General features: G+C 47.4%; 1 protein-coding gene and 1 long non-coding RNA gene across 3 annotated transcripts in view; one reads left to right on the plus strand and one right to left on the minus strand.

Annotated features, from left to right (window-relative positions):
• Positions 1 to 5,228: 5,228 nt before the first annotated feature.
• The window catches only part of LOC135376220 (caspase-7-like), a 236,776-nt gene continuing 216,156 nt past the window's right edge, over positions 5,229 to 25,848 (minus strand). For both annotated transcript variants that reach the window (XM_064608826.1, XM_064608830.1), the window contains 3 exons: positions 25,076 to 25,190; positions 21,424 to 21,641; positions 5,229 to 5,325 (listed from right to left, as the gene is read on the minus strand). In XM_064608826.1, coding sequence (XP_064464896.1) covers positions 5,293 to 5,325; positions 21,424 to 21,641; positions 25,076 to 25,190 — 366 coding nt within the window. In that variant the 3' untranslated portion in view covers positions 5,229 to 5,292. The remainder of the gene's footprint in view (positions 5,326 to 21,423; positions 21,642 to 25,075; positions 25,191 to 25,848) is intronic.
• LOC135376211 (uncharacterized) lies at positions 15,890 to 17,447 on the plus strand. The gene is made up of 4 exons (XR_010417581.1): positions 15,890 to 16,023; positions 16,409 to 16,623; positions 16,818 to 16,980; positions 17,274 to 17,447. It is a non-coding gene; the product is annotated as an uncharacterized LOC135376211 (long non-coding RNA).

A 25,848-nucleotide genomic window follows, 5' to 3' on the forward strand; every position in this document is an offset into this window, starting at 1 on the left:
CTCCTTCGGTCGCTAGCTGGGGCTGCTCGTATGCGTCACACCCAGTCTGAGGCGCTTGCTGGTTCCGGTGTCGTGCGCTACCTTCACTGTGCTCGTCGTTCGCACAGCAGCCAGCTGCCACCTAACGGCTTTCGTGACGCCAACGGCACTATTACTGAGGACCCACAAGAGGTAGTAGGCGGCTTTGAAGCTTTCTTCCGCTCTCTTTACACCAGCACACCAGTTGCGAGCACCGAGGACAGTGATTTTCTTGACGCGTTGCCGTCCCTTTCACCTGCCTGAGTCTTTTGGCTTCGGGCACATTATTGTGCTCCCCAAGAACAGCGGTGACCTCGCGTACCCAGAAAACTGGCGTCCTGTTGGTGTCCTTTTGAATTGTGATTATAAACTTTTGTCATATATATTGGCCCAGCCCATCCAGAGTGTCCTGCCGGCAATAATACATCCCTCCCAAACGTGCAGCGTTCTGGGCCGGGGCATGTACGACCCGCTGTCTGAAATACACGATGCCCTGCATTACGCTGCCGACACCGGAGTTGATGGTTGCCTCTTGTCTCTCGATCAAGCAAAGGCCTTCAATCGTGTGGAACACTCATACCTGCTTGCTGTACTACGAGCGTATCAGTGCCCTCAGTGGATTCGCGACATCAGCGCACGACTGTATAGCAACCACCGCAGCTGCCTGTACATGCTGCGTCACTTTTCTTGGGAGTTCCGGGTTTCCAGGGGAGTCCGGAAAGGATGTCCGCTGTCACCTGTATTGTCCATCGACACTTTTCTGTGGAGCATTGATACGACCACCAGTATACGCGGACTGCCCCTTTCTTCTTCTGGATCTTGGAAAGTCGCAGCTTATGCAGATGACGTCACCCTTCTTCTGCGAGACCCGTGTTCGGTGTCTGAGGTGCGTCGCGTCTACGACATCTACGCTGCTTACTCAGGTGGAGCTCTAAACCTCCGGAAGACCCATCTGCTGCCGCTGGGTCACCGTATGTCCACAGCGTCTCTACCCTTCTCATGCACTACTTCCTTAAAAATTCTCGGCGTCTTCTTTGACAGCACCGGGCCCACGTCTGCTAACTGGTCGAGCGCTTTGCAAGAACTTTGCGCGAACTGCGAGGCTGCCGGCGCACTCAACTTGACGTACCTCGAGCGCGCATATCTCGTGCGGAGCGTCTTCTGTGGACGCGTGTGGCATCTGAGTCATGTGCTGATCGCACCGCGCTTGGTTGTCTCGCGGATCCACACTACCATCTTAGCCTTCATTTGGCAGAAGAGGCGCAATAGGCCTGTGGCCCGCATTTTCCATAGTCTTCCAGTGTTTCGAGGGGGCCTAGCCCTTCCAGACGTGGGCCTCATGAATCGTGGAATCGCACTCAAGACTGTTCTGCGAATCTTCTGTGGAGAGCCATCGCCCACGCAAGTTATTCTATTGTACTGGATGGGGCCTCTGGTGCGCACTCTTTCACCGGAGTCGTTTACACCGTTACGCCCGGCAGCACGATCACAACGGCAGTTCCATGCTCTCATTCACGCTTACCATCGCATGCTGGCTCGGATCACTCACCCTGTGAACCCGAACTCCATCAGCCGCGCTCATATGTCGCAGGCAGTTTTGTGGGACGAGGCGTGCAGCAGCACAATCTGGGTCCACCGTCGTCGGCAAGTGGACACCATTGCGTTGAGCAGGGCTGTGTGCCCGTGGCTCCCTCCTTTCTTGTTCGACACACTGTGGAGTTTTACGTGGGGCATACAGCCGACGCATGATCGCCTCTACGTGTGGAACATCACTCCGAAGAATATATGCCCATACTGCGCCAGTGTGGAGACCAACTGTCATGTACTCTTCGAATGCCGCATAACCGGCATATTCTGGCAGCTAGTCAGGCGGCATACACACATTATGTGCCCAATACCACTTGACCGGAGATGTACCAACCAGCGGTACAGTGTGCTTGTAACAGCTTCTGGGGCCCAGGTCTTCTGGGGTGCCAGATGTAAGGCTGTGGCGCAGCGTAGGCGCGACGTCCCGATCTTCCTGCTTGTGCGATCTTTGCGGGTTAGCGTCGTCAGCGTCCTCCAGAGGGAACTGTTTGCGCTAGGGGAGGGTGGTTTTTTGCGCCGTTGGGGCCATCACCCTTCTCTTCGCGCTGTCGGTGGTCTCGTCACCATCGCCGGCGTCCCGTCATTAGCGAATTCATATTTTGTACATATTTTTTCACCATCCATATTTTTTCCCATTCATGATCATTTATCATTCATTGCCTCTCATTTGTTAATAGCCGCAATTTGCATCGCCCTGTATCGTTGATCTTGTGTGTATGTTATGTGTGTGTTGTGCTTGTAGTATAGTACCCATGTGAAATCCGTTTAGTAAATCTCTCCCACACACAGAAATATTCTTCAAATTTTCTTCTTGCTTGGCAGCGTACAATAATTCTCCTATCTCTACACGTTCCACCGCTGTAGTTTTCTTATGTGGAGCACACAAAAAAGCGTCTTCTTCCTGGACGTTCACGACCGCATAGTCCATCTTGGAAAAACACGTTGATGCCTATGGTGACGAATGAACACTGTATTGACCTAGCACTTGGAATAACTGCAGAGATCAGGTGTCTCAGATCAGGTGACCTACTGAGGTCGAGAATATACCGAGAATAAATATGTTCCCTATTAATATGTTCCGTACAAGGCAAAGGGTCAGTGTATGCTTCCCATTGTGTTCTGATATTTGCCGCTGATCTCTAAACTCGAAACCAGTTTAGCTCCTCATTTGTCCAGACGGACTGCAATGTACAGGGTGGGTGCAGATAAAGTAGCCCCACGTTTTCGTACATTGCGCGTTCCCTGCATACCGTACGAACTTCCAGCGGCGCAAGATGATGCATTTATGCGGTACAAATCGAGAAAAAAATCGTGGTAACCAAACTGTGAGCAATAAAATCGTTAGCAACGCGAACTTCGCTCCGTGTATTTCCAATAAGACATGGCAGTGGAGCACAGTTGCATCGCCCTACCACTGGGGGTGCCACTCGCGCAGAAACAAACGACCCCTGGTAAGCCTAGCGGTAGTTGCACGATACTGTGCCATGATTGCCACATTGACGTCTGTATAGGAAAATCGGGACGCACGTTGTTTACATAGATAACTTTGTTTGTTGCGCAGAGTTTGGTTACTACGATTTTATTGTTCGTTTTCATCTGAGAAATGCGTCATCCCGCGCCACCGGAAGTTCATGTCGTATGCATGCAAACGCCATACGTGCAAAAGTGTGGGGCTACTTTATCTCCGCCCATCCTGTACATGTTGCTTCGTGCTCGTGAGGTCTTCATTAGCGAAACTGAAAATTTTGCAACACATCCGTATTATCATGTTATCTTAACCCCCCCCCTCCCTGCCCCCGAAAAAAGAGAAATAAATATTGACTTATCATTTTCTTGTCAGACTATATGGGCCGAATCATACTGTGCCATTCCGGCATTCACTGGTGTCCCATAATCTCGCGCTGCCCCATTTCACCCTCCTACCATCACTACATCCAGACTTACGCGTAACGCGTTTCTAGCAATTACGTTGCTTGCAATCAATTACTTTTGCGTAATGTTTCGAGTAATCAGTAATCGAGTAATTACTTTACTGTGAAAGTAATTTTTCGAGTAGTCAATTATTTTTCTGAGTAATCGATTACACAGTAATTGATTACTTTTCCGGCAGAGATTGACTTATCTTTCAGATGCTCTGCCCCAAGTCAAGCCCCTTGTGCCATCAGCCTTTCTTGGATCGTTCTACTGTATAGCAAGCGTAGGTCATGTAATAACGTTCTGGAATTTCAGGGTCTCTCCCCCTAATCCCTTCCAACACAAGTGTGGTGGTACCTGAAGCTTTGGAGGCTTTGTGACTCACCGGGAAGTTCCTCTTCCACAACCGGATCAACGTCTTCCCGGGCGATAAATACAGTAGACTAGAGCTACTTGTCCTGCATGTCTTTTCGGGTTATTGGAGCTGTTCAACTCTTTCCTTTTTATTATTTCCTTTTTTTTTCTGAGGCAAACAAAGACGGGTATAATTTGAATACAAAGTAACGACCGGAGTAACTCGCTACTTTTCTAATCGTTACTCAATTATATTTGAAGTCGAGTAATTGGTAACGGTAGTCAATTATTTTTTTCGAGTAACGGGCACAAGTCTGACTACATCTGATTGCTGGGGCCCTATTCCGAGCTACCGATTGCGCGTGACCGACGCTGTCGGTAGGCGAGGATCGCTCGTTCTCGATCGACCTTGCGGGAACGACCCATGCAACTTTTGATATTCCGACGGCGCGTCTAACGATGTCGTGCTTGAATCGCGAGGTGCACCGCACGAGCAACCGAGTTGTTTGCAACCGATGGCACGTGATGCGTGATGTCACGTAACGACGGCACAGAGCATTTCGTATTTCTTTGCCTTCTAAACGCTTCGCTTGTGAACGACGATGTCGGCAATGTGTCTGTAAACGAGCGGTTGCTCGGACCCAGTCGTTTGGCCTGTCGATTAGCCGAGAGCATTCAACGGAGATGGCAGCAAGTTACTTCGCGTGGCTGCTATCGAGGCCAACGCGGTCAGAACCTATGTACAGGTCGCGGGATAATGCGTTTGAACTCGACGAGACATCTTTTATGGAGCTGTTCCGTTTGTCGAAGTCCGCAGCGCGGGAGCTATGTGAGGATCTACGTCCATACTTGAGCGCACGGTCGCAGATGCTTACCAGCTTGTCTCCGGAAACAAAAGTTGGCATATTTCCGTCCCTTTATTGCCGCAACTTGTGCTAAGTAGTACTGCCGATATCAGTTGTGCGTTATGGGTTCACTATTCCCTAAATGTTCCTTCTCGTTGACAAATAGGTGCTATGTGCCTTAATTTTTTTCGGAAGCGGTTCCTACCAGCGACCAGTCGGGAACGACATGCGGATCGCTATATCCCAAGGAATAGTCAGTAAATGCCTGCATCAAGTTACAGAAGCTATCCAGACGCACGTTGTCGAGAGGTGGATATGGTACACAGTTGATGTGGTGGGCCTTCAGGATATCAACGAGGGCTTTTATGAACGGAATCGATTCCCTGGTGTTGTGGGTGCCATTGACTGCACCCATGTTCCCATAGTGGCGCCTCCAAAGGACTTGTTCCTCATCTGAAAGGGCTACCACACTCTAAACGTGCAGTTGGTGAGTAAGCCTCAAACACGAAATAGGAGCAAATGGCAGAACTACTGCTACTTTATTGAACACGGATTACAGCAAAGTTGAAGAGGTTCAATAGTCTCCTCCCGTTTTCGGACTGGGTATCTGGAAACAAAACAATGTAGGTCAGTAATGAGATATTAGTGGAGACGTGGAAAGAGCGCATTTCGTTGGTTAAGCACCTAACGCAGTTAGCAACTATAGTCGAGATGCACTAATTCGGACGACACGAACGGTATAGACTGCAGTCGTTCACATCGAGTCATCACACTGTGATTTTGCATATCAGTGACTTCCCTCAATCCTCTCACAGGTATGCGATACGGATCTCGAGATATTGAGCATTAACGCGAAATACCCAGGGGGAACCCATGACGCACATATCTGGCGGAACAGGGCCCTCAGGAGGGCATTTGCTGCCGGGATGATACTACAGACAGGGTGCTGGCTCATAGGCAAGTTTACACTTATATATTATACTTGCACTTATACGAGGCATTTTTCTTAATTCAATATAGATTTCTAATTTCATAACTATAAGGGGGATGTGAATTCTGTTTTTCCATACGGTATATACGGCGCGGCTAAAAGTTTTTTTGATGTACCAACTTGCCCAAATCTCCGCCTTAACTCAGGAAATTTTATGGCCGTGAGTACGCACGTACTCACGGCTTCTTGGTTTTGCTGTCTTATTTGCATGCGATTCGCGATGGCCTGTACAAGAGAGCGTGTGCGCGTTTATAAAGAATTTACTATGTGATAAAGGGGTTTCTGAGGCTATCTCCGACCTTTCCAAAACCGTTAATTAAAGCCTAGTTAACATTTTTTTAATTATTTGTTAGACGTGCGCGTACTCGCTTAATATAAACTGAAAGCACCTTCTTTGTGTAATATAACAGCGCAGTTAATCATTTCGTCCCTTCTAAGGAACTTCCTGACCCAGGCCACAGCGGATACCCACAGGAGCCGTGGCTTATGGTGCCATACCCCTCACCTAGCGGGACTGACGGGGACATCGCACGGTACAATCGAGTACACCGGTCGGCAATAAGCGTTATAAAGAGGTGCAACGGCGCACTGAAGGCTCGGTTCAGATGCCTTCTGAGACACAGGGCACTCCACTACGGCCTTACGTTTCCTTCAAAGATGAAAGCCCAGTGCAAAGCCAGTCAAGTGTATAAGGGGGAAAAAATTAGCAGGAGCTCTTTGGCTGCACGTATAGCCTATGTTCGTAAGTCAAACGTCGCCATGCCAGTAGTGGACAGCTGTTTCGGCCTCCTTGGCCCTCATCAGGCAGTCAACGTTTGAGCGGATGGCGTGCTGCTGATGAGGCCCAAAAAGGCCGAAACAAATAAATAAATAATTGAGGGTTTACGTCGCGAGACCACTGAGATCGTGAGCGACGCCGCAGCGGTCGGTCTGTGGATTGCCTTTACCCACCTGAGGGTTCTTTAACGTGCGATGAAAGCTCACCATATGGCACGCCGTATTTAACGACCCTCGCGGAAGACGCCGTGTCGTCTAAGCAACTTGTACCCTGCCACCAAGTTGCTGGCGTCCTCGGCAGGGTTCGAACCCGCGATCTCGGGATCAGAGGGCGAACACGCTACCGACTGAGCCACCAAGGCCGACAACAGTCATTATTACGGTATATTTATTAGGTATTAATTACACTACCGAAACCCTACACGGTAGGATATGTTCTTTGTACGCCAAAACCTGGAATGGTGAATGAACCTGGAATGAATTTGGAACCTCATGATGATCCAAAGCGGCAAAATGAATTATTTCTCTCGAATAGTCTTTGTGAAAAAAAGAAAAAAATCGAGAAAATGTGGGCCTGAATTCGAGTATTTCGCTTTTGCCGTTTTTGCACGCGTATATCCCCTTTAGTTTTAAAAGGTATTATTCTGCAATTTTTTTACTCTTTAGCATGTTTACTGCGCAACAGCCCGAGCCCAAATTTTGGCGCACAGATGCAACGCTCTGTGAAATAAAAAATGATGAACATGCTCTAGAGCGCAGTTTTGTTTCAACTTTGACGCGTGATTTCTCTCGCTGTAGATGTTCCTCATTACCGTATTTGGTATCAGTTTACTCAGCTTGTAATGTTCTTTTATTTGATATATCTATCGCAGTTGTACCTTCTACCGGTATCTACTGAAATCGACAAGCGTTTAAGCATATTTCGAGAAAACAAGGATTTTGCCCGTCAGCTTCTCAAAAAGACTTTTGATTTCATTTATTTTTTGCCAGGACATGGCCCGATCTTAGATCTTTCAGCTGATATAAAAAAATAAAAATCTGCTTCAAAGGGTGCGCACTGGATCCTAAAGGGTTCTGTCTATCTGTCATGATTAGGAGTTTAATGGCGCTTTGACAACAAAGATCATAATGCGCCATAAACTGAGGTACGGTTGAGACAGTGGTGATGTTATGGTTATTTAAGAGTAAACACGATGACTAATAAAAGATGAGTGTATACGTGTAAGACTACAAAAGGCTAATAACGCCAACGTCTCTCAAAAAAATCAAAGACGCTCGTAAAAGGGACGAGAGCCTCGTCACCAAGCAATAGGGCTGGGTGAAGAGGTAAAAAGTGTTTATAAAATTCCTTGAAGTGATGTTTGCGATGTATTTCATGATGTGTGCATGTGATGAGTATGTGTACAACAGACAGGAGCTGACCACAGTGCGCACACGGAGGTGGCTCCTCTCCCCGAAGAAAGAACCCATGTGTAAGGAACGTATGGCCTATACGTAACCTTGCTCGTAAAGTGCACAACAGGCGGTTTTCCAGCCGGTCTCCTGTATCATGAATGTGAGGTTTAACCAAGTGGAGCTTGTTATTTGTCTCTGCGTTCCAAAAGGCTTGCCACAATCTGTGCAGTGATTTCTTGAGTGCCGATCTCATATCTTGCACGGACATCTCAAAAGGCGTGATGTCATTTTGGAGAGCAGCTGCAGCTGCTTGATCTGCCAACTCATTGCCTTTGATGCCTACGTGGCTGGGCACCCAGCATAGGATGAAGGAGTACCCCTTTGTTCTTATCAAACTGGCTAAAGATCTTGCTCGCTGCACAAGAAAGTTCTTTGTTGAGTGCTGACTACAAATTGCGTTAATGGAACTCAAGGAGTCTGTATATATAACAGAGGACTTTATGAAATCTTGAAGGATGTAGTTGAGAGCCAAGATAATCGCGTAAACCTCGGCAGTAAAAATTGATGCAAATGTTTTTATACGATGAGACCTTGTGTGCGCGCCTCAAATCATGGCACAAGTCACTCCTGCAGTAGACTTGAACCCATCTGTGTAAATTTCAGTATGGTTATCAAAGCTGTCTTTCAAGTGTGCAAACTCTGATGAGACACTGTCTTGTTTCTTGTACTTTGCCAAAGAGGTGTCAGACCTTGGAGGTGGTTCCCAGGGTGGGAGCTTTCTCCTACACTCTACAACTTGTAGGCCACAGGGAGAGAAACCGTGGCAATCAAACTCTGATGCAATTCGCTTAAACAGCTGTTTAAAGCGTGTGTGCTTGACGCAAGTCGAGGCTGGATTTTGGGGTAGACTACATATTCTAACTGCGTACGACGTACCGAGGTAAGAACGCCGTCTTTTCAAGGAGCATTCCTTTGATTCAACATATAGACTCTGTACTGGAGACGTTCGGAAGGCGCCAAGCACGAGCCTGAGCCCCTGGTGATGGACAGGGTCCAGGGCTTTCAACACCGACTCGCGAGCAGAGCCGTAGACAAAGGACCCATAATCAAGTTTCGAGCGAATACATGCAGTATACACTTGGTGCAGTGTTTCCTGGTCTGCACCTCAAGATCTGTGAGAAATGATTTTTGGAATGTTTAGTGACTTGACACATTTTATCTTTAGGATTTGGACATGAGCCTTGAAGGTCAGCTTCGAGTCGAAAGTGATGCCAAGAAATTTGGCTACTGGTTGAACAAGGATGTCTTGTCGGTTAAGCTGCAGCGTAGGTGGTGAAAACAGTCCTCCAATCCTAGAGAAATGGACACACACAGTTTTCTTAGCTGAAAATGTAAATCCATTTGATGAAGACCACTTGGCCATATCGTTAATGGCCACCTGCATCTGTCGTTCGCATACTGACAGGTTCGCGGAGCAACAAGATATTTGAATGTCATTCACGTACAAGGAGAAAGATATGGAGGGCGGGATGACATTGGTCACAGAGTTGATTTTCACAATAAATAAAACAACACTGAGAACGGATCCCTGCGGGACACCATTCTCTTGTACGAAGGGGCGGGATAGAGTGGTTCCCAGTCGCACTCTAAAGGATCTGTGCAGGAGGAAGTTTGAAATGCATCTAAGGAGTCTGCCCTCCACGCCAAAAGAGTAGACATCCTGCAGAATACCGTGTCGCCGCGCAGTGTCATACGCTTTCTCTAAATCAAAGAAAACGGATAGGCAATGTTGTCTTCTGACGAAGGCTTCGCGGATAGTGGTTTCTAGCCGAACAAGGTGATCCATAGTGGAGCACCCTCTTCGAAAATCAGATTGAAATTCAGAAAGGCAATTATTTTCTTCCAAATGATGAACCAGCCGGTTATTGACCATTCGCTCAAGCGTCTTCCCAATACAACTCGTAAGGGCGATAGGTCTGTAACTGGCTGGATTCGATGCTTCCTTTCTTGGCTTGAGAAGGGGAATGACAGTCTTCCATAATAATGGTAACGTTCCCTCTGCCCAAACACGGTTAAAGAAAAGGAGCAACAATTTTTTGAGTCATCAGACAAGTGGCACAGCATAGAGTAGGTTACTCTGTCTGGGCCCGGGGCAGTGGCTTTAGCAGCGAATAGGGATTGCTGAAGCTCCACCATCGTGAACCGCTGATTGTACACGTACTCATCACCACCACTCATTGGAATTTTTCGCTTCTCAGCGTTTCGTTTTACTCTAAGAAATTCGGGAGTGTAATGGGATGAACCAGAGATGCGTTCAGAATGTTGTCCGAGCGCATCCGCCTGTCCTTGTAGGCTTCCGCACACCTGCCTGTTGACTTCTAAAAGAGGGATTGTATAACTGCGGTGTTCTCCTCTGATTTTGCGAAGTCTGTCCCACACTACTTTGGAGGTGGTACTGGGAGATAGAGAAGGCACGAAGTTGTGCCAAGATGACCGCTTTGCTTGTTTCCGCGTCCATCTGACCTTGGCTCTCGCCTTTTTAAACAAAAGACGATTTTGTGATGTGGGGTACCTCCGAAATGTACCCCACGCACGATTTTCAAGTTTACGGGTTTCCTTGCACTCGCTGTTCCACCATGGCTTCGGTCGTTTCGGTAGACGACCGGAAGTCTGGGGAATGGATTGTGTTGCTGCATCGAGGATGACGTTGATAATTACATTGTTGGCCTCTTCAATCCTCATCCTCTCCACGGGGATTAACGACAGGTCACATTTTTTAGAGAAAGCATTCCAGTCAGCATGTTGGAGCTTCCATCTAGGGGGCATGCTGTCAGACTATTGACTGCACACATATATTTCAGGATTACTGGAAAGTGATCGCTCCCAAGTGGGTTTTCTTCCCCGCTCCATTCTATATCTTGATAGAGACATGGACTGCAAAGTGATAAATCTAAGACCGAGAAAGACTTGAACAGTGGACGTACGTAGGTGCTCCTGTATTTAAAAGACAGATGGAGGTTGATAACAAGACCCTTTCCAACATTTTCCCTCGGCCGTCGGTTCTTGTACTGCCCCAAAGCGGATTGTGGGCATTAAAGTCGCCTAAGAGTATAAATGGAGTTGGAGGTTGGCTGATTAAGTGTTCTATATCCCTCTGTGCATAATTTCCTGATGGTGGTACTTGTCGAAGAGACCGTTAATGTCGTCTAAGTTAGAAAGTAAACCACGGCAGTTCCACTGGAGGAAGTGGTTCATAACGGTCACACTAAAAAGGAGGAAAAGAAAGCGCAGCACTTGGTGACACCTACTAGAAAAGACTGTACCATTTAGGGGGGTTGGACCCTTCGCGGGGGTTGTTTCTGTTGGTCATTCCCTTTGAAACCCCTTCCTCGTCCTTTTTCTCGTTTTTCCTTCCCTTGTGAAGGAATGCTGGGGAGCCTCGACGATGACCTGTGCGACATGCAGTCGTCATCGTCGACCTCCATACTTTGGGTGCCTTTTTGGGAAGGGCCTTTTACGACCCCGTCCCAAACTGACTGTATGCCATCGACCTTAGAGGAGGCCGTGGCTGTTTCTTTGTGGCCAGTTGAACGGCTGGCCTCCGTCACGGCAGAAGGCATCGGAGTGTCTCCAGCCTTCTCAGGTTGGGGAGTGTAGAGTGGAGACTCAGAACCCAAAAAAACAGGTCTGTGTCTCCACGGACTTCCTCGGTGGTGCCACTCCCCTACGCACCACGTCGGAAAAACTTCCTTTCTTTCTGAACTCGAGCTGTGCTCGTGCATCTTTGTAGTTTAAGTTCTGTTCTGTTTTCATTTTCAATATTTCTTTTTCTTCTTTCCATCGTGGGCAGGACTGAGAATAGACCGGGTGCCCCCCCCCCCCCCCGCCCAGTTAGCACAGTGGAAGTCTTTTGTGCACGACTCAGGAGTATGTTTTTTGCCAGCACATCTGGGACACACCGACTGTCCTCGACAGACTTGGGAGCTGTGCCCAAACCGCTGGCATTTGAAACAGCGACGAGGATTACGAATAAACGGCCTCACATGGCAATTGACATAACCGGCTTTGATGGTAGAAGGAAGTGTGTGCAGCTTAAATGACAGGATGATGTGCTTTGTCGGGATCTCCTTGCCATCTCTCTGCATAATTATCCGTTTGGCAGAGACGACGCCTTGCTCCTTCAATCGCTCTTCGATTTCAGATTCGCTGCACTCGATTAACTCTTCGTCGGAAATGACTCCCTTAACATTGTTCAGAGTTCGGTGGGTTGTAACTGAAACAGCTATCTCCCCGATGTTCTTTAGAGATTGCAGTGCTGTACTTTGTTGTTTATTGTTGACCTCTACCTGAATGTCTCCTGAGCTCAGTTTCTTGGCCTGAAACGACTTTACTATTACGTGTTCGAGTGCCCTAGCAATAAGAAAAGGAGATACTTTAGATAGTTGTTTAGTCTCGTCATCTGAGTGAAGAATCAGGAACTTGGCAAACCAAGGTTCCGGATAACTTAGGTCAGTGAAATTCATCGTTTGTACTTCGGTGCGGCTCCTCTTCGGGCGCCGATCGGGTTTTTTTTAGGTGATTGCGTCCATAGAAAATCATGAATTACATTCGGTGCAGACGTCCTGCCGCCCACCACGGAGCCCAACCAGGGGACCGCACACCACGCAGTAGCAGGTACCTCTGCATGATACCCAAGTGCAGCTTTCTGGAGAGTGAAAAGAACTGCCCAAGGTTGACCCTTGGCGCCAAAGAAGGTGAAAAGAGGAAGGGAGCGAGGAGGAGAGAGGATAAGGAGAAAGCAATGAAAAGTGAGATGGCGACTGGCTGAATAGTCCTGGCCGGGCCTTCCAGGACCACCCGTCTATATGGGAAGCAGGGGCCAAAGCAGTGTGTTCTTTTCCCGGAGGGGCCCCGAAGGGTCAAAACCAACCTCCTAGTCCACTCAACTGCCAGGATCCCCCTTTCGCCAGACACGGGAAAGCCACGCACAGCTATACGTGGGGGTCTCCCTCCTGCGGCGACCCAACCGTGAGTGCAGGAGGGGGCTACTGCGGCTGCTGCCGGGCGATGGGGGGCGCCAAGTTCCCGACGCCGGGTGTTTATCTGTCAACGAAGCATCGCTGGTGTGTGAACACGACTATCTTTGTCATCACTGTTTCAAGTTCTATGGTGCTTCCATCGTTCAAGCTCTCTCTCAACAATCTTCTTCTTCGTCGTGTGCGAGTCAGGCGACATCCGTTGATCAACCGCGTCTAATCCAGCTTGATGCAACTGATGACGTAAACTGTAGTCTTGTTGCCGCAAATATCGATGTTAGGCCTTTGAAGAGCCTTGGTGCAGTGAAGCAACAGCTACGAAAATTGTACGTCAGAAGAAAGAAGGCGGAGATCCAACAGCAGATGTCACAGAAAGTTAAAGCAGCCTATGACGTTGAGACATCTGAGCAGGTCGAGTGCAACGTCTGCTCCCACTGGGTAGAGGGCTCCCGTATAGCCTGTAGCGATCACCGCATCTTCAGCACACGAGTCATCACCATCAATACCTCCTGTGCACCTGCCCCCGCGGCGCGAGGTTTCGTTTTCGACTGCATCGCCATTCCCTGTCATTAAACCGTCATACACCGTAGAGCTCACTCGTCTCTTTCATAGCCTCTACAACTGGTGACCCGAGATGTACTACCTTCACCACCTGCGCCGCTACCTCTCCTGCCGTCAACGCCATGGCCTGCAGAGGTGACCACCCCGCTCTACCGGCGGCGGTGGAGCGGGGTTTGAGCTTCAGAAATGCACTTCGTATCAAGATCGGTGCCGACTGTACACGCTGCTTTCTAGTTCCCTCAGCAAGGAAGATATTCAGCGCTTGGTCCCAGAATCCATGAAGCATATGATTGGAAAAGCGCGCAAGCTGAAGGATAAGGCAGGAGTCTGGGCTGTTCCGGACACTTACGAGGGAAAAAAAGGCTAGAAAGGAAGATGTGGACGTTGCCTTGAAATACTACACAAACGACGACTATACATGCTCTGTGCAAAGCCCGAACATGAAGGACGTGCTCACGGTGGTGATCAACGACGAAATGGCGAAATTTTACAGGCTACGTCAAAAGTGGGTGAAAATAGATACTCGACAGGACGTTTGTTCTTGCATTTACTGCGCAAACTTCCGAGTTATGTGTGTGTACCGTACAAAATAGTGGTCGTTCTACAATAACAGCCCAGGAAATCAAGTCATATATGATGTGCGAAGTGAATAATGCATCTTGTTTTCTTAGGCTTTGTCAGTGTTGTCCAGGAGAAGATGGTTTATCTCTTGATAAAGTCGGCATTGACATGGACGATGATGTGAAAGTTGCGGCCACGGCAAAAGTGCGTGCGACGAGATCGGTGGAATAATCAAGCACCATGCCACGACACATAACTTGCGTTCACGTGAGCAAGACGCCATCCTAGGATCACAAGATATGATAACATGCTTGCCAAAATACCTAAAGCACGTCCATTTCCTGCATCTACGCGCAGAGGGCCTGATTTCTGGGCTACCTGGTCAACCTGGGATACAAGGTTCGCATGTGTGGCAAAGCAAGACACGAACTGAAAGGAGACGGACAGGACGGAAACTGGAAGCCGAGAAACATTCATAGCTCGTACCGCGGACAGTGAATGCAGAAAAGTGACATTTTCATAGAAACTCAGTGAAATCATTTCATTTGTCACTGCCATTGTGAAATGCTGCTTCTGATTTCGCAGTCTTGTAAATACTTGTATATCAATTACCACTTTTGATTACACAATGTTGATTACACAATTTTCTTTTACGACATCGACAGAGCGCCGACACTCCGCGGTACCGCCAGCCCCACTCCGACGCTACGCGCGCGGAGTACGGCCACGCTTTAACGCGCTAATCGCCAGTGCACGCCTTTTGAAGCACATTTTTTTTATATCAGCTGAAAGAAGATCACGGGTTATGTCCTGGCACAAAATAAATGAAATTAAAAGGGGCCTTTTTGAGAAACTGACGCGCAAAATCCTTGTTTTCTCGAAATATGCTTAAACGTTTGTCGATTTCAGTAGATGCCGGTAGAAGGTACAACTGCGATAGATATATCAAATAAACGAACATTAAGAGCTGAGTAAACTGATACCAAGTGACATCTACAGCCAGGGAACTCACGCGTCGAAGTTGGAACAAAACTGCGCTCTAAAGCATGTTCACCATTTTTTATATGAGAGAGCGTTGCACCTGCGCGCCAAAATTTGCGCTCGGGCTATTGGTCAGTAGGCATGGTCAAGCGTAAAAAAACTGCAGAACAGTACCTTTTAAAACTCGGAAGATATACGCGTGCAAAAACGGCAGAAACGAAATACTCGAATTCAGGTCCATATTTTCTGGATTTTTTTTTTTTTTTTGTGCACGAGAACTACTCGGTAGCAATAATTCATTGTGCCGCTTTTGATCATCATGTGCGCTGAGCTTCTAAATATAAAAAAAATAATGAAAATCCAGGAGGTCGACGGGACCTCCCTGCCTGAACTGACGTGAAACCGGCCAGCTTCAAAATATTCATCATGCGCATCTAGACACTGCTTCCATCGCTGTGGCAACACCTTGATGCATTTGGCGTAGACGTGGGCTACTGTCGTAGCCACTGCAGGACATCTCCGCCTGTTGGTTTCGAGGAGGGCTTCATCTGTGCTGAGCGCATTTCCTCCAAGGTGCTCTTTATGGTGCTCAAACAAATGGTAATCGCTTTAGGGATCCGTCGGGGCTGTAAAAGCCCGGGCAGCACAGCGGGTTGGGAAACGATCGGGAGCCCCCCGGGGCTACTGGTTATCTGCGGGTGCCCACTGGATGTCGCGCACCAGCCCGTCCCCGCCTTGCAGCCGACAAAGCTCGCACCCGTCCCCGATGCTTTTCCTACGCATCACCGACGGCGTTGGGGTTACGCCAAACGCCGACAAAGTTCGCATCCATCCCCGATGCTTCTCCAACACATCACCGACAGCGTTGGGGTTACGCCGAACTGCGACATCGTGCCAGTGCCAGGGCTCCGCTCGTGCGCTGTGCCGCGCATGCGCAGCGTCACTCCTCCATGTAGGTTTGACGGTTGACCCTCGGCGGTGTGCGTCTGCAAGTATCTGAAAGGTACGTTTGCATTTTCCTATTATCTGTGGCATTATTGTGGAACGAACCTGTATGTGATATTGGTTGCTGTCGAGGCCGTAGGATTCGGGACATGGGGCGAAGGTTCCATGGTCATTTAACGTCACTATGTTGCTTCATTGCGTTGCGAACGCGCACGCGATGGTACCCGCTCTGTCTATATATATATATCTATAAAAAACAGAGCCTGCTGCAATTGCTAATCATGCGAGGTGCTAATGCCACTGCTGATACAGACAGTTGATGCGTGATTCTTGGTCACAGTTATTGAAATTTTGTAGCTTTCGGAACATCTGCGTTCGAGGTGCAATATGGGAACAGCTGCGAGAAATGATAATTAGATCCCTCACTTTTGATCATTCTCTAGGAGGTGACCGCAATATATTATTGCTACTGGTTGACATAAAGAGGGCAGTGAAATCTCTTGATCAACGACTGCAAGTAGTGGAACGTTTCATCGAAAGAATTTCCCAGGAGAAAGGAATTGCAAAGCCAAACTTTCCCGAACTCCCAATTCAGACATGCAGTGAGCTACTTGATCTTGAAACGTCACTGTCAGATGAGCAAGCCAAAGTATACCTGGTAAGTTTCCTGCCAAGTAAGTAGTATAATACTCTTGTACAGTCATGATTAGTCTGGTGTAACTTAACTCTTGTATTTCTCTTAATGCTGCATTTGATGAAAAAGCACGATAGCGCTGGGTAATATGTGTTTTAGAAAGAAATCGTGTTGCTATCTTCTGCTAATTGCCTTTTTTAACAGTTCAACTTTTGCAGATTGGAAAGCTCTCTCGTCTGGGCGGAAACTCGCTGACTGAAAGTGCCCCAGTCCTGGTGAAAAATCTTATACAGAGCAGCGTTGCGTTTCAATACAGCTTAAGGGGGGCACAACAGAAAAAAAAAGACTTTCCCGCATTGCGAGTCTACTCCTGCATTACTGGTGAGTATCATATCGCATTCAACATGCTTGCTTACTATTGTGGTTCAGGTTATGCAATAGTGTTTCTACTCTATTGTTGTTTCTCATACAGACATCCTTGTGCCTCGATGATGCTTGCCGAGAATTTTCCCTCTTTGATTGCTTCTGTATTTATCTGAATGTTTTTGCAACTGATTCCTTGCTTATCCGAACTGTATGCTAACATTGGAGTATGTCACTTACTTTTCAAACACCTTTATCTCTACTTTTACAACAATGTGGTCAGATACTGTTGCTTACCGTGTTTCCTGTAGAGGTACTACTGAAACGACACAACATCGTGGAAAGGATTGGGAGGTACTTAGCCGGCGCACCTGACCGGGAGGGAGGACGAGAAGCCCGCAAAAGAAAGACACAAGCCAAACCAGCAGCGAATAGACTTTCATCCTGTGATAACTTGTAATCAATAAAGTGTGTAGAACATGCAGCATGTGTTTTTGTAAGTGATCCCTTGCTTATCAGAACTGGATGCTAAAATTGGAGCATAATATAATAAATATAAGTAAACAACTCAATGACAGTGGGTAGTGCCAGTACCAACGTCCGAAGTGCATCAAATTCGCATCGGGAAGGCATGGGACACGGGTACCGACTGCCAATACTGGCCCGGCCCGATAACGGTGTTGCAAAATCGGCGGCGCGCCAGTACCGTAAGCCAGCAGAGCCCCGGTCGAAAGAGACTGTTCCCCGTTGGCGCACCGATATCGGTCCCGTCGGCTGTGCTGCCCGGGATGGGACAAAATCTTCCAGCGCATTTTGGCTAGGGCAGCTACCGTCAAATTCGCCGTGTCAAGCTTTGCATTGTTATGAGTACGAATGACTGTTCAGCACAGCATCCCAGGTCTACACTCTAAATCCTGTGACGGACATGTGCCAGTTAAAAAAGTTCCCTCAGAAAGTGCAGCCGGTACACAGCCGTAACCGTCTGGAAGCAGCCGTAACGGTTATCGAATAGTAAGCACAGCGATCCTCATCGCCAAATTTCAACAGGTGGAAAGCCGTCACGTTGGTATGAAACGGCTTTGTGCCCGCTGAATAATATGTGTGCCTCCTGAACCTTGTACTCGTGTGCTTGTTGAATAATGCGTGTGCCGGCTGAATATGTGTGCCTTCGTTGCATGGAGGAAGGAAACACAGGAGCGGCCCTTCCAATTTTTTGCCATTGGGACGGGCGTGCCAGCTTCGCACTGCATGCTGGGATGCTCCTGTCTACCATGTGACCGCTCACGTGACCCCAAGAGCATGCGCTGGCCAGCTCCCGAAGCAGACGACGGGAGTCGTGGTTGTCTTGCAGTTCAGATATCTGCATTGTGATGAACGCCGCGCGTCCATCTTTATTTGTGTGTGTTCGAAGATTTACTCTTGGTTTAGCCTTATACTACAGGACCGGCCAGGTTCTGCAGGACAACCACGCAGGACTAGAAACATCATTCGCGGTAGCGATGTTTGTGAGACGACGTGGCCGCGCGTTGTGTGTTGCCGAAGTGGTAAAGCATGCCAGTAATCAAATTTGTACAACGATGGAGGAAAGCAATTGAGTCTGCAGCTGTAGCACAGCGCAGGCTTGCAAAGGAAGGGTTCAAGATGACCATCTCACAGACAGGGGTACGCCGAAACAGCCGGTCAAGTGCGGGCTTACAGGAAACGTTATTCCCGTGGCAGAGCTGCTTTCTGTTGAACGACAGCCGCAACCGCGGTTAGAACACGTTAACAAAACGTTGTTTCCGCAGTGGTGCTCACATTTTAAGAGTAAATGACTTTGGAAAAGCGTAAAGCACGAAAAGCAGCGAGAGCAACAAAGCGCTGCCAAACCGAAACTTTAGGGAGGATCACGTGGTGGACAGGAAGTAATGGCGGTTTTGACAGGAACGACCGCCAGAGGGGTCCCACGGAAATCTGCTCGAAACGACCGCTCCTCTGTTTCCTTCCTCCATGCTTCGTTGGAGCGTACTACGTTGTTCCGCGCTCCGCCGGTGTGGAGTGACATGGCACAACGTATTCTCCCGCAGTACGTTCCTTCCCGCTTCCCGTTTTCTTGCCGCTGTCTGCGTTGCAACCTCGGTTTTGAGAAGGATGACACCTTGCTTTTTAAGCACAGGTGTAATGTTTGCTTATGGTAAGCCAACCTAGCTGTGACGCATCGTACGCCGCCTGCGTTTTACTCGTGTTTAACAATCGAAGTACATTCTGTTGCAGACGGTGGACGCATTGCAAATGGCGGGAGGAGAGGATCGGCTGCATCGGTGAAGCGACGATGTACATTACAAGCGAAGTTAATTGTATTCTTTCATTATAGGCGACCGTGGGACTGTATCGATTGCGAGGAGGTGAGTTACAAAATGGAGTACTATTCCAGCATTAACGTTGGAGCAGTACCAGCGTGATATTCACTTCGGTTTCTTTACAGGTTGTTTGCTGTCTCAACGGTCACACATATGCGTGCAAGATTGCAACTGCCTCTCCCACGGAATTGGTGTCTGTTGCCACTTGTTGGACAATTCTTCCTCGGCCATTTCGTTTGAGGAACCGTCGTGTTCGTCACTAAGGATCTTCATTGAGCTTTCAGTGCCAGCCTGTTCGAAGTTTCGAAGATTGTGTGTTCGGCGTTTGGAGGACTGCCTGGTGCATCGGATCATCGGACGGGTTGTGTGTCCGTGCAACGCGTGCTCCATATGTGTGTGTTGGGATTAGTGAACCGTGTATGCTTTCCATTCGACAAACGATGATGTACTGGATGCAATTTAAAGGCATGTGCAAGTCAATAAAATTTGGTGTTTCATGTTCGATGTGCTTGGAGCATTTTCTTCCTTGCTGCTTTTTTTTTTTTTTTTTTTTTGCGAAACGTGGAGGTAATTTTTCTGTTAGGGAACTCGAGAGGCGCAATGTGTTTCGTGTATTAGTGGGTACAAGTAACCCTTCGATACGTCCGGTACACTGTGGCTCCTGGCGTCAGCAGGGATGTCGTACCAGTTGCTCCAGGGGGCACATGGCACCTGCAGCTTTCGTAGGCACCGCGTGCCCCTTGAAGTCATGTGGCACATTTCTTAAAAAATGTGCCAATTGCTGGGTTTAGAGTGTATTCTTGCGAATCGCGCTTCGCACAGCACCCTTTACCAATATGGAGTAGTACTGGGCATTAATCGCGAACCCTTGCTGCACGAAGTGCACATGAATTCTACCCCGCATGTTGCAGAATGCAGTTCGAATTGACTTCCCAGCACACCACTGCATCTTGCTTTTCTTTTGCGGAGGCGAGCCTGATGTCCCCATTTTATGCTCATTCTTCTTGCCTATGTGGTGAAATGATTCATCCAGCTTTCTATCTTTCCTCCTTTCTATCTTATCATCCAGCTTTCATCTAATGATTCATAGAAAAAATTGTCCCCGGCACTGAAGTCGATTCAGCAGCTGCGCAGAGGCTGCCATGCACGCTACCTTCTGGTAGGAAGTGAGGTGATAGGGAGTCCACCTGGCATGGACTTCGCACATCAGTAACTACACGTGAATGATTGTCTCCACACTTCCAAAACTAACATTAGGGCTGGGTACGCTGGGCTGCAGTGTCCAGAACTATAACTGGACAGTTCATGGGGATGGCTTGCACAACACCTGCGGTGATCACCCGCACTCTCTCACCCGCAGTCGGATGAAGTTGTTCATGTCATTCATTCGTCACCGTATCCCGTCCTTCACCAAAATGTCTGCACCATTCGTACAGTCCTCTCGCTTCACACGTTTTGTTCCCATAATCTGCCTGAGATCTTTGCAAAATCACAGCTGGTGTGAAATTCTCATTCCCAAGGAATTCCATTATTCATTGCTGCTCTACAGCTGCAGACATAGTACTCACCGGCATGACAGCTGCCACTAATCCGTCCTCGTTCGTCGTCCTTCGACATACGGTAGTTTTATTCAATTACATTTACTCACTGATTTTTCACGAGCTAAAGTCTTTTTCAACATTGAAGGCTCTTCTACAGTCTAGAATGCGCTAGAAGATATCGAACCTGCCGCCTCTTTCAAAGTTACTCCCCAGAGTTCTCGATAGGTACCTTTTACAAGCTACATTAGCGCACAACACAACATTCCATCGCGAAGGTACAATTCTACTGTTACAGAAGCTACTGTTCAACGGAAAACGGATGGAAATTACGTTGTTGCTGAAACTGTTCGAAATATTTCCGCGCCGCTGGTAAATCGATATCAGATGTCTACACAGTGTCTGGAGCGACGAAATATTCCTGGAAATAAAATTAACGGTCACACTGTCAAGAGATTATGCATGCCAGTTAGCCTTTCAACTAATCTACTCATTTTAAAATGCCTTGAGGAGCGAAGAGGAGCCGGAGAAGAACGAGTCCATACATTGAAATATATCTGAAATTACGTTACGTCATCCCTTACCTGACACGCAAAGCGTAATTTCTTCTTCAGCGTATGATATAGGCTCGGAATCTGTTTGGCCGTTTCGTGCGGTATGGGAGTCTCCTTGTTTCCCATCTGATCCGTGACACATTTCATCATGGTCTCGAAATCCATGCGGTGGAAATTTTTCTCCAGGACTTCACAGAGCGTCTGAATGAAGAATGATCCGTGATTTTCGTCGCTGAACGCGTGCTGACCTGCAACATAGCAGACAACATGTCGAACATCAAATCATTCTGTAGGGAAAGCAACATTTTTACGATCGGCCTAGTGTGAAAGGAGCACGAAAGCAACACTTTTGTGTGGGTACAAGTTAGTATGTTCCTTAGAAACAAGTCGAGCGATCCTCCCCACGACAACGGGATTGGTCTTCTTTTCAAGGTATCCCTTTACTGCAACCTAAATAGCATAAGTGGTACTTGTGGTAATGCAATCCACTCCATGAGTGCTTGCACGCTAATAAACGGTAGTGTCAGTGCGTTCATCTTTTCGTGGCATCCGTAAACAACATCGCAGGACGCAAAACGATGAATGCTTGATAGGGGAAGAAGTTAAAGCTCGACGTAATCCTAAATATATGGGTATATTTCCTTTACATTTTATTAGCGTGGGTATGCATGTATGTATGTGGGCAGCTTAGTGGGGAGTTAAAAGACCATGAAAGTGGCACTTGACATGGCTCGAAACCCTGCCCCCATCTGTCGACCTGCCTACCAGGAGTCCCCACGAAAAATATTTTCCCTGTGCGGTGTATTGTCATTGCGCAATACAATTTCGAAAAGATTGTTGGAGGAAGCAGCCGCGGGCGAGAGACACGATCCCCGCGTGACCTCGAAACTGCTCAGTGCCTTTTTTGTTGTTGTTCTTGTTGTTGTTTTTTCTTCTCAGCTCACGCGCCGCCAGGGCTGGGCATAAACCCAAGCAGCACAATGTACTGAAAGTCGAGTGCAATAGGGGTGGACGGGTAGGTGGAAGGCCTTGAACAGACTTGTGAAACTAAAGAACATCGATAAAACGCATACCGGCCACCCCTATTGCACTGGACTTTCAGTACATTGTGCTGCTTTGGAATACATTTTTTTGAGCGCTTAAATATAAATACAAAATACTTTGTTGAAAGGGTATTTAAATGCTCCCCATAAATACTTTTTAATATCAGTATTTAAATACCGTAACTACTACCATAAAATATGTGAGGAAGATGGCATCTGGAATTACAGAAATAATGATTATCATACCAACAAAACAGTAAGCAACAAGAACATTTATTTGTTAGATTATCATTGCGATTTTAATACTAGAAGTTCCCCGAGGTCTCCATATTTTAAGCATCTTTTGTTCAGCCGTACAATCACATTCGCAAAGGAGAATAGCATCTCCACAGGTGCTGATGGCTCTTATTAAATTTGACGAAGGTGCTTCGTACAACAAGGTAATCGGAGAGTCGTGACCGTTGTCTGCAACAACAGTGAAAAACCCGCCATCTAAAATGGTTGTCGGATGCGCATGCTGGCGTAAACACAGTATAACTGCGCCCCAAACTCGCCCGTCTTCCCGAAACGTCAAATGTAGGACAATTTTAGGATATGAGTCAGTATATTCTGTGTTTAGGAGAATTTACAAGAATAACTACTCGAAAATTGGTATTTAAACATAGTTATAAATACATGTTTTTGAGACTGTATTGAAATACAAAATATAAATACATGTATCTATATTTTAAATAGTATTTTAATTATAATGTATTTAAATACTGCCCATACATTCTCTGGTCACGAGCCGGATACGTCGCCCGTGATACGTCACGGCGTCTTCTCCACTGATCTCTATAGTACAGACTGGATCGCGCATAGGGTGCTCCACAGCGTGGTCACCGGCCGCCATATTGGAGGCCCAACGCATTCTGTCGTCTGCATTTATTTCAAGCGGGGCCGCCCGTATTTTTTAAGATTTACTTTAAACTAAAGGACATGTCATGCCAGTTTGTTGCAGCTTTGAGTACACTTCACACGGACAGAGAAAGAGGGATAATTTTTCACAGGCAAGCTCTTTATTTTGAGGAAAAATCTGTTTATTCCTATCGCATGCATCTGACAACTCGGACTTGTTTGCATTGCTACTTCGCTGGTGCCATTGCGTACTAAAAAGTATGTGTGGCTGCTCCTACAAATCTCAAGACCATGTATTTTCTATAAACAATGCGCTTGTGCCTGCAGGTTCCCCTCACAGTCGCTGAGCTGTGCCGAAGAACCGGATGCAGAACCTACGCCAATATGCCAATTTGTTCAACTGTTCTTTTAATCTGTGAGGTACGGTGGAAGTAAATAAACTGCTGTATTAACCTCGTATGTGCAGTCGCTCCTACAGCGTGTGTGATAAGTCATGCATGTGCATGTTCATCGTGCGCAGCGCTTCGAATTTCTGTAATGAAATACGCTGACAGCTGAACAAATGCAAAGCACTCGTGACAAAAACGTTATCTTAAGATGAGGAATGGGGAGTTTCATCGCCAGGGTCCATACTCCACCCCATTGCTGATGGTGATGTGGTGAATAAAATAATGATCCCGTTCAGAATAAGGATCGAGGTTCTGTGTTCTGCAATACACACAGAGACACTCGTAGAACATAATACGATAACGGAAAAAGTCAAACAAGAACCATACAACACCAAACCACACAATAACGAACGAGAACCGCGGAACACCACACGAAAACCGAACAGAAACAAAAAAAAAATATAAAAACGGAAGTACCTCACCATAACAAACAGTGTGAAATCTTTCTGAGCAAAAATAATGAATTTTACAGGTTGACATTCACCGAATTTACCTTCATGCGTATGCTCCCTGTGCACAACACTTACGGCCCCCTATTCGGAATACAGGCCGCGGAGCCCATTAAAAACTGCAGGAACACGGCTGAAGCACGTTTGGAATACATCAGAACACTGATTCCTAAGAAAGATGCGTGCTAATCAGCAATGAGGAGCGTTTAAAGCGCAATAAATACTCCAAATCAAATTTCTTCCCATTGTTTCCTATGGGAGCAGCCGGCGCCAGTGGGCCCTCCACATGGCGGCCGGTTGCCGCACCTCTCTCCCACGCGCCTCTCTCCTATGCGCAATCCAGCCTTTATATATAGAGATCAGTGGTCTTCTCGTTCACCGATGCGCTCTTTGCATGTGGAGAGAGTTTCTTAGAGGTGCGCGGAACAGAGCCTTGCGCGCCCTCTGTAGGTCACCTGCGCTCATCGTTCTTTCGCAGGAGCTCATTGTATTCGTTGCAGAAGACGTCGCTAGCGAAAAAAAATAAGAAATAAAAAAGGAAATTGAGGTCGCTTCCACGCCCCTTTAAGTTTAACATGTGCGGTGTTATGATATAGAAGAAGGAACGGGCGTCTACGACACCTGTAGTTCCATAAAGCTCAGAACTGTTGCTCATGAGGCAGTGCCCTGAGAGGCGTTCTACGAAAGCTGGAGTCTCGCTGCGAGGTGTAAGAAACACATGATCACTCTCAGTTTCCCTAGCAGAATAACATTAGTCTCTTTTATAGCTGATTCTGAATAATAGCTGAGCAGCTGATTGACATCGTATAATTTTTCCATACTTGAAATAAATATAGTTACATACCGGGGTTTGTGGCATAGAAGCCAAAGAAATGATCATATCCGGGAAGCAATTTTGTGAAGCTCCACTCGTTATTGTTATGTCGGCCCTGAAAGCCCATCCAACCAGCGCGGCAACCCTGGAAAGAAAGCCGAATTCCACATTACTGAAAAAGAACCACACAGAACACAACCTTCGATGCAGTCAAGTTGTCAGTTTCCAATGTTTTCACATTTCGGGGTATACTAAATGGTCCCCGAGCAGAAAGTCGGTAACGAATGCAAAAACGACTCCACATGTAAGAATGCAAGCTCTAAAAGCTCGTAGTTTCTGTAAAATCAAGCTTTAAACACCGGAGTTAATTGGGCCACTACCACACCAAGCATCAAACGGAGGAACCGTATGCACATACAGAAATGTCACATGGGCACATGCAATGCGCGACGCCAAACGCTCAGCCACTACCAGTGCAGAGTGCCGTCTGAAAGTATCACGTTGTTATGCAACACATCGTCAATTATATGCATGAAACGAAATTTCCACGTTGGTATTACAACACGTAAAACAGGAAGTGCACACACCACTCGGCGCCTGCGTTATTATTTGTGACTTCACTAATCTAATAAGCCCCTCAACTGAAAATGGATGTCGGAACTAGGACGACCTTCGCATCCCGAGCGCTGTTTCACTGAAGTTTGCCCTGTAGTTAGAGTGAGCATTTGCGAGATTTCTTCCTTCAACCTTCCGAACATTAGACTGAATGATGAAGGTGTACACCTCGAGTTCGCTAGAAGTGT

Source organism: Ornithodoros turicata, chromosome 1 (assembly GCF_037126465.1).
Source record: "Ornithodoros turicata isolate Travis chromosome 1, ASM3712646v1, whole genome shotgun sequence".
In the NCBI taxonomy this organism is placed as follows: domain Eukaryota; kingdom Metazoa; phylum Arthropoda; class Arachnida; order Ixodida; family Argasidae; genus Ornithodoros; species Ornithodoros turicata.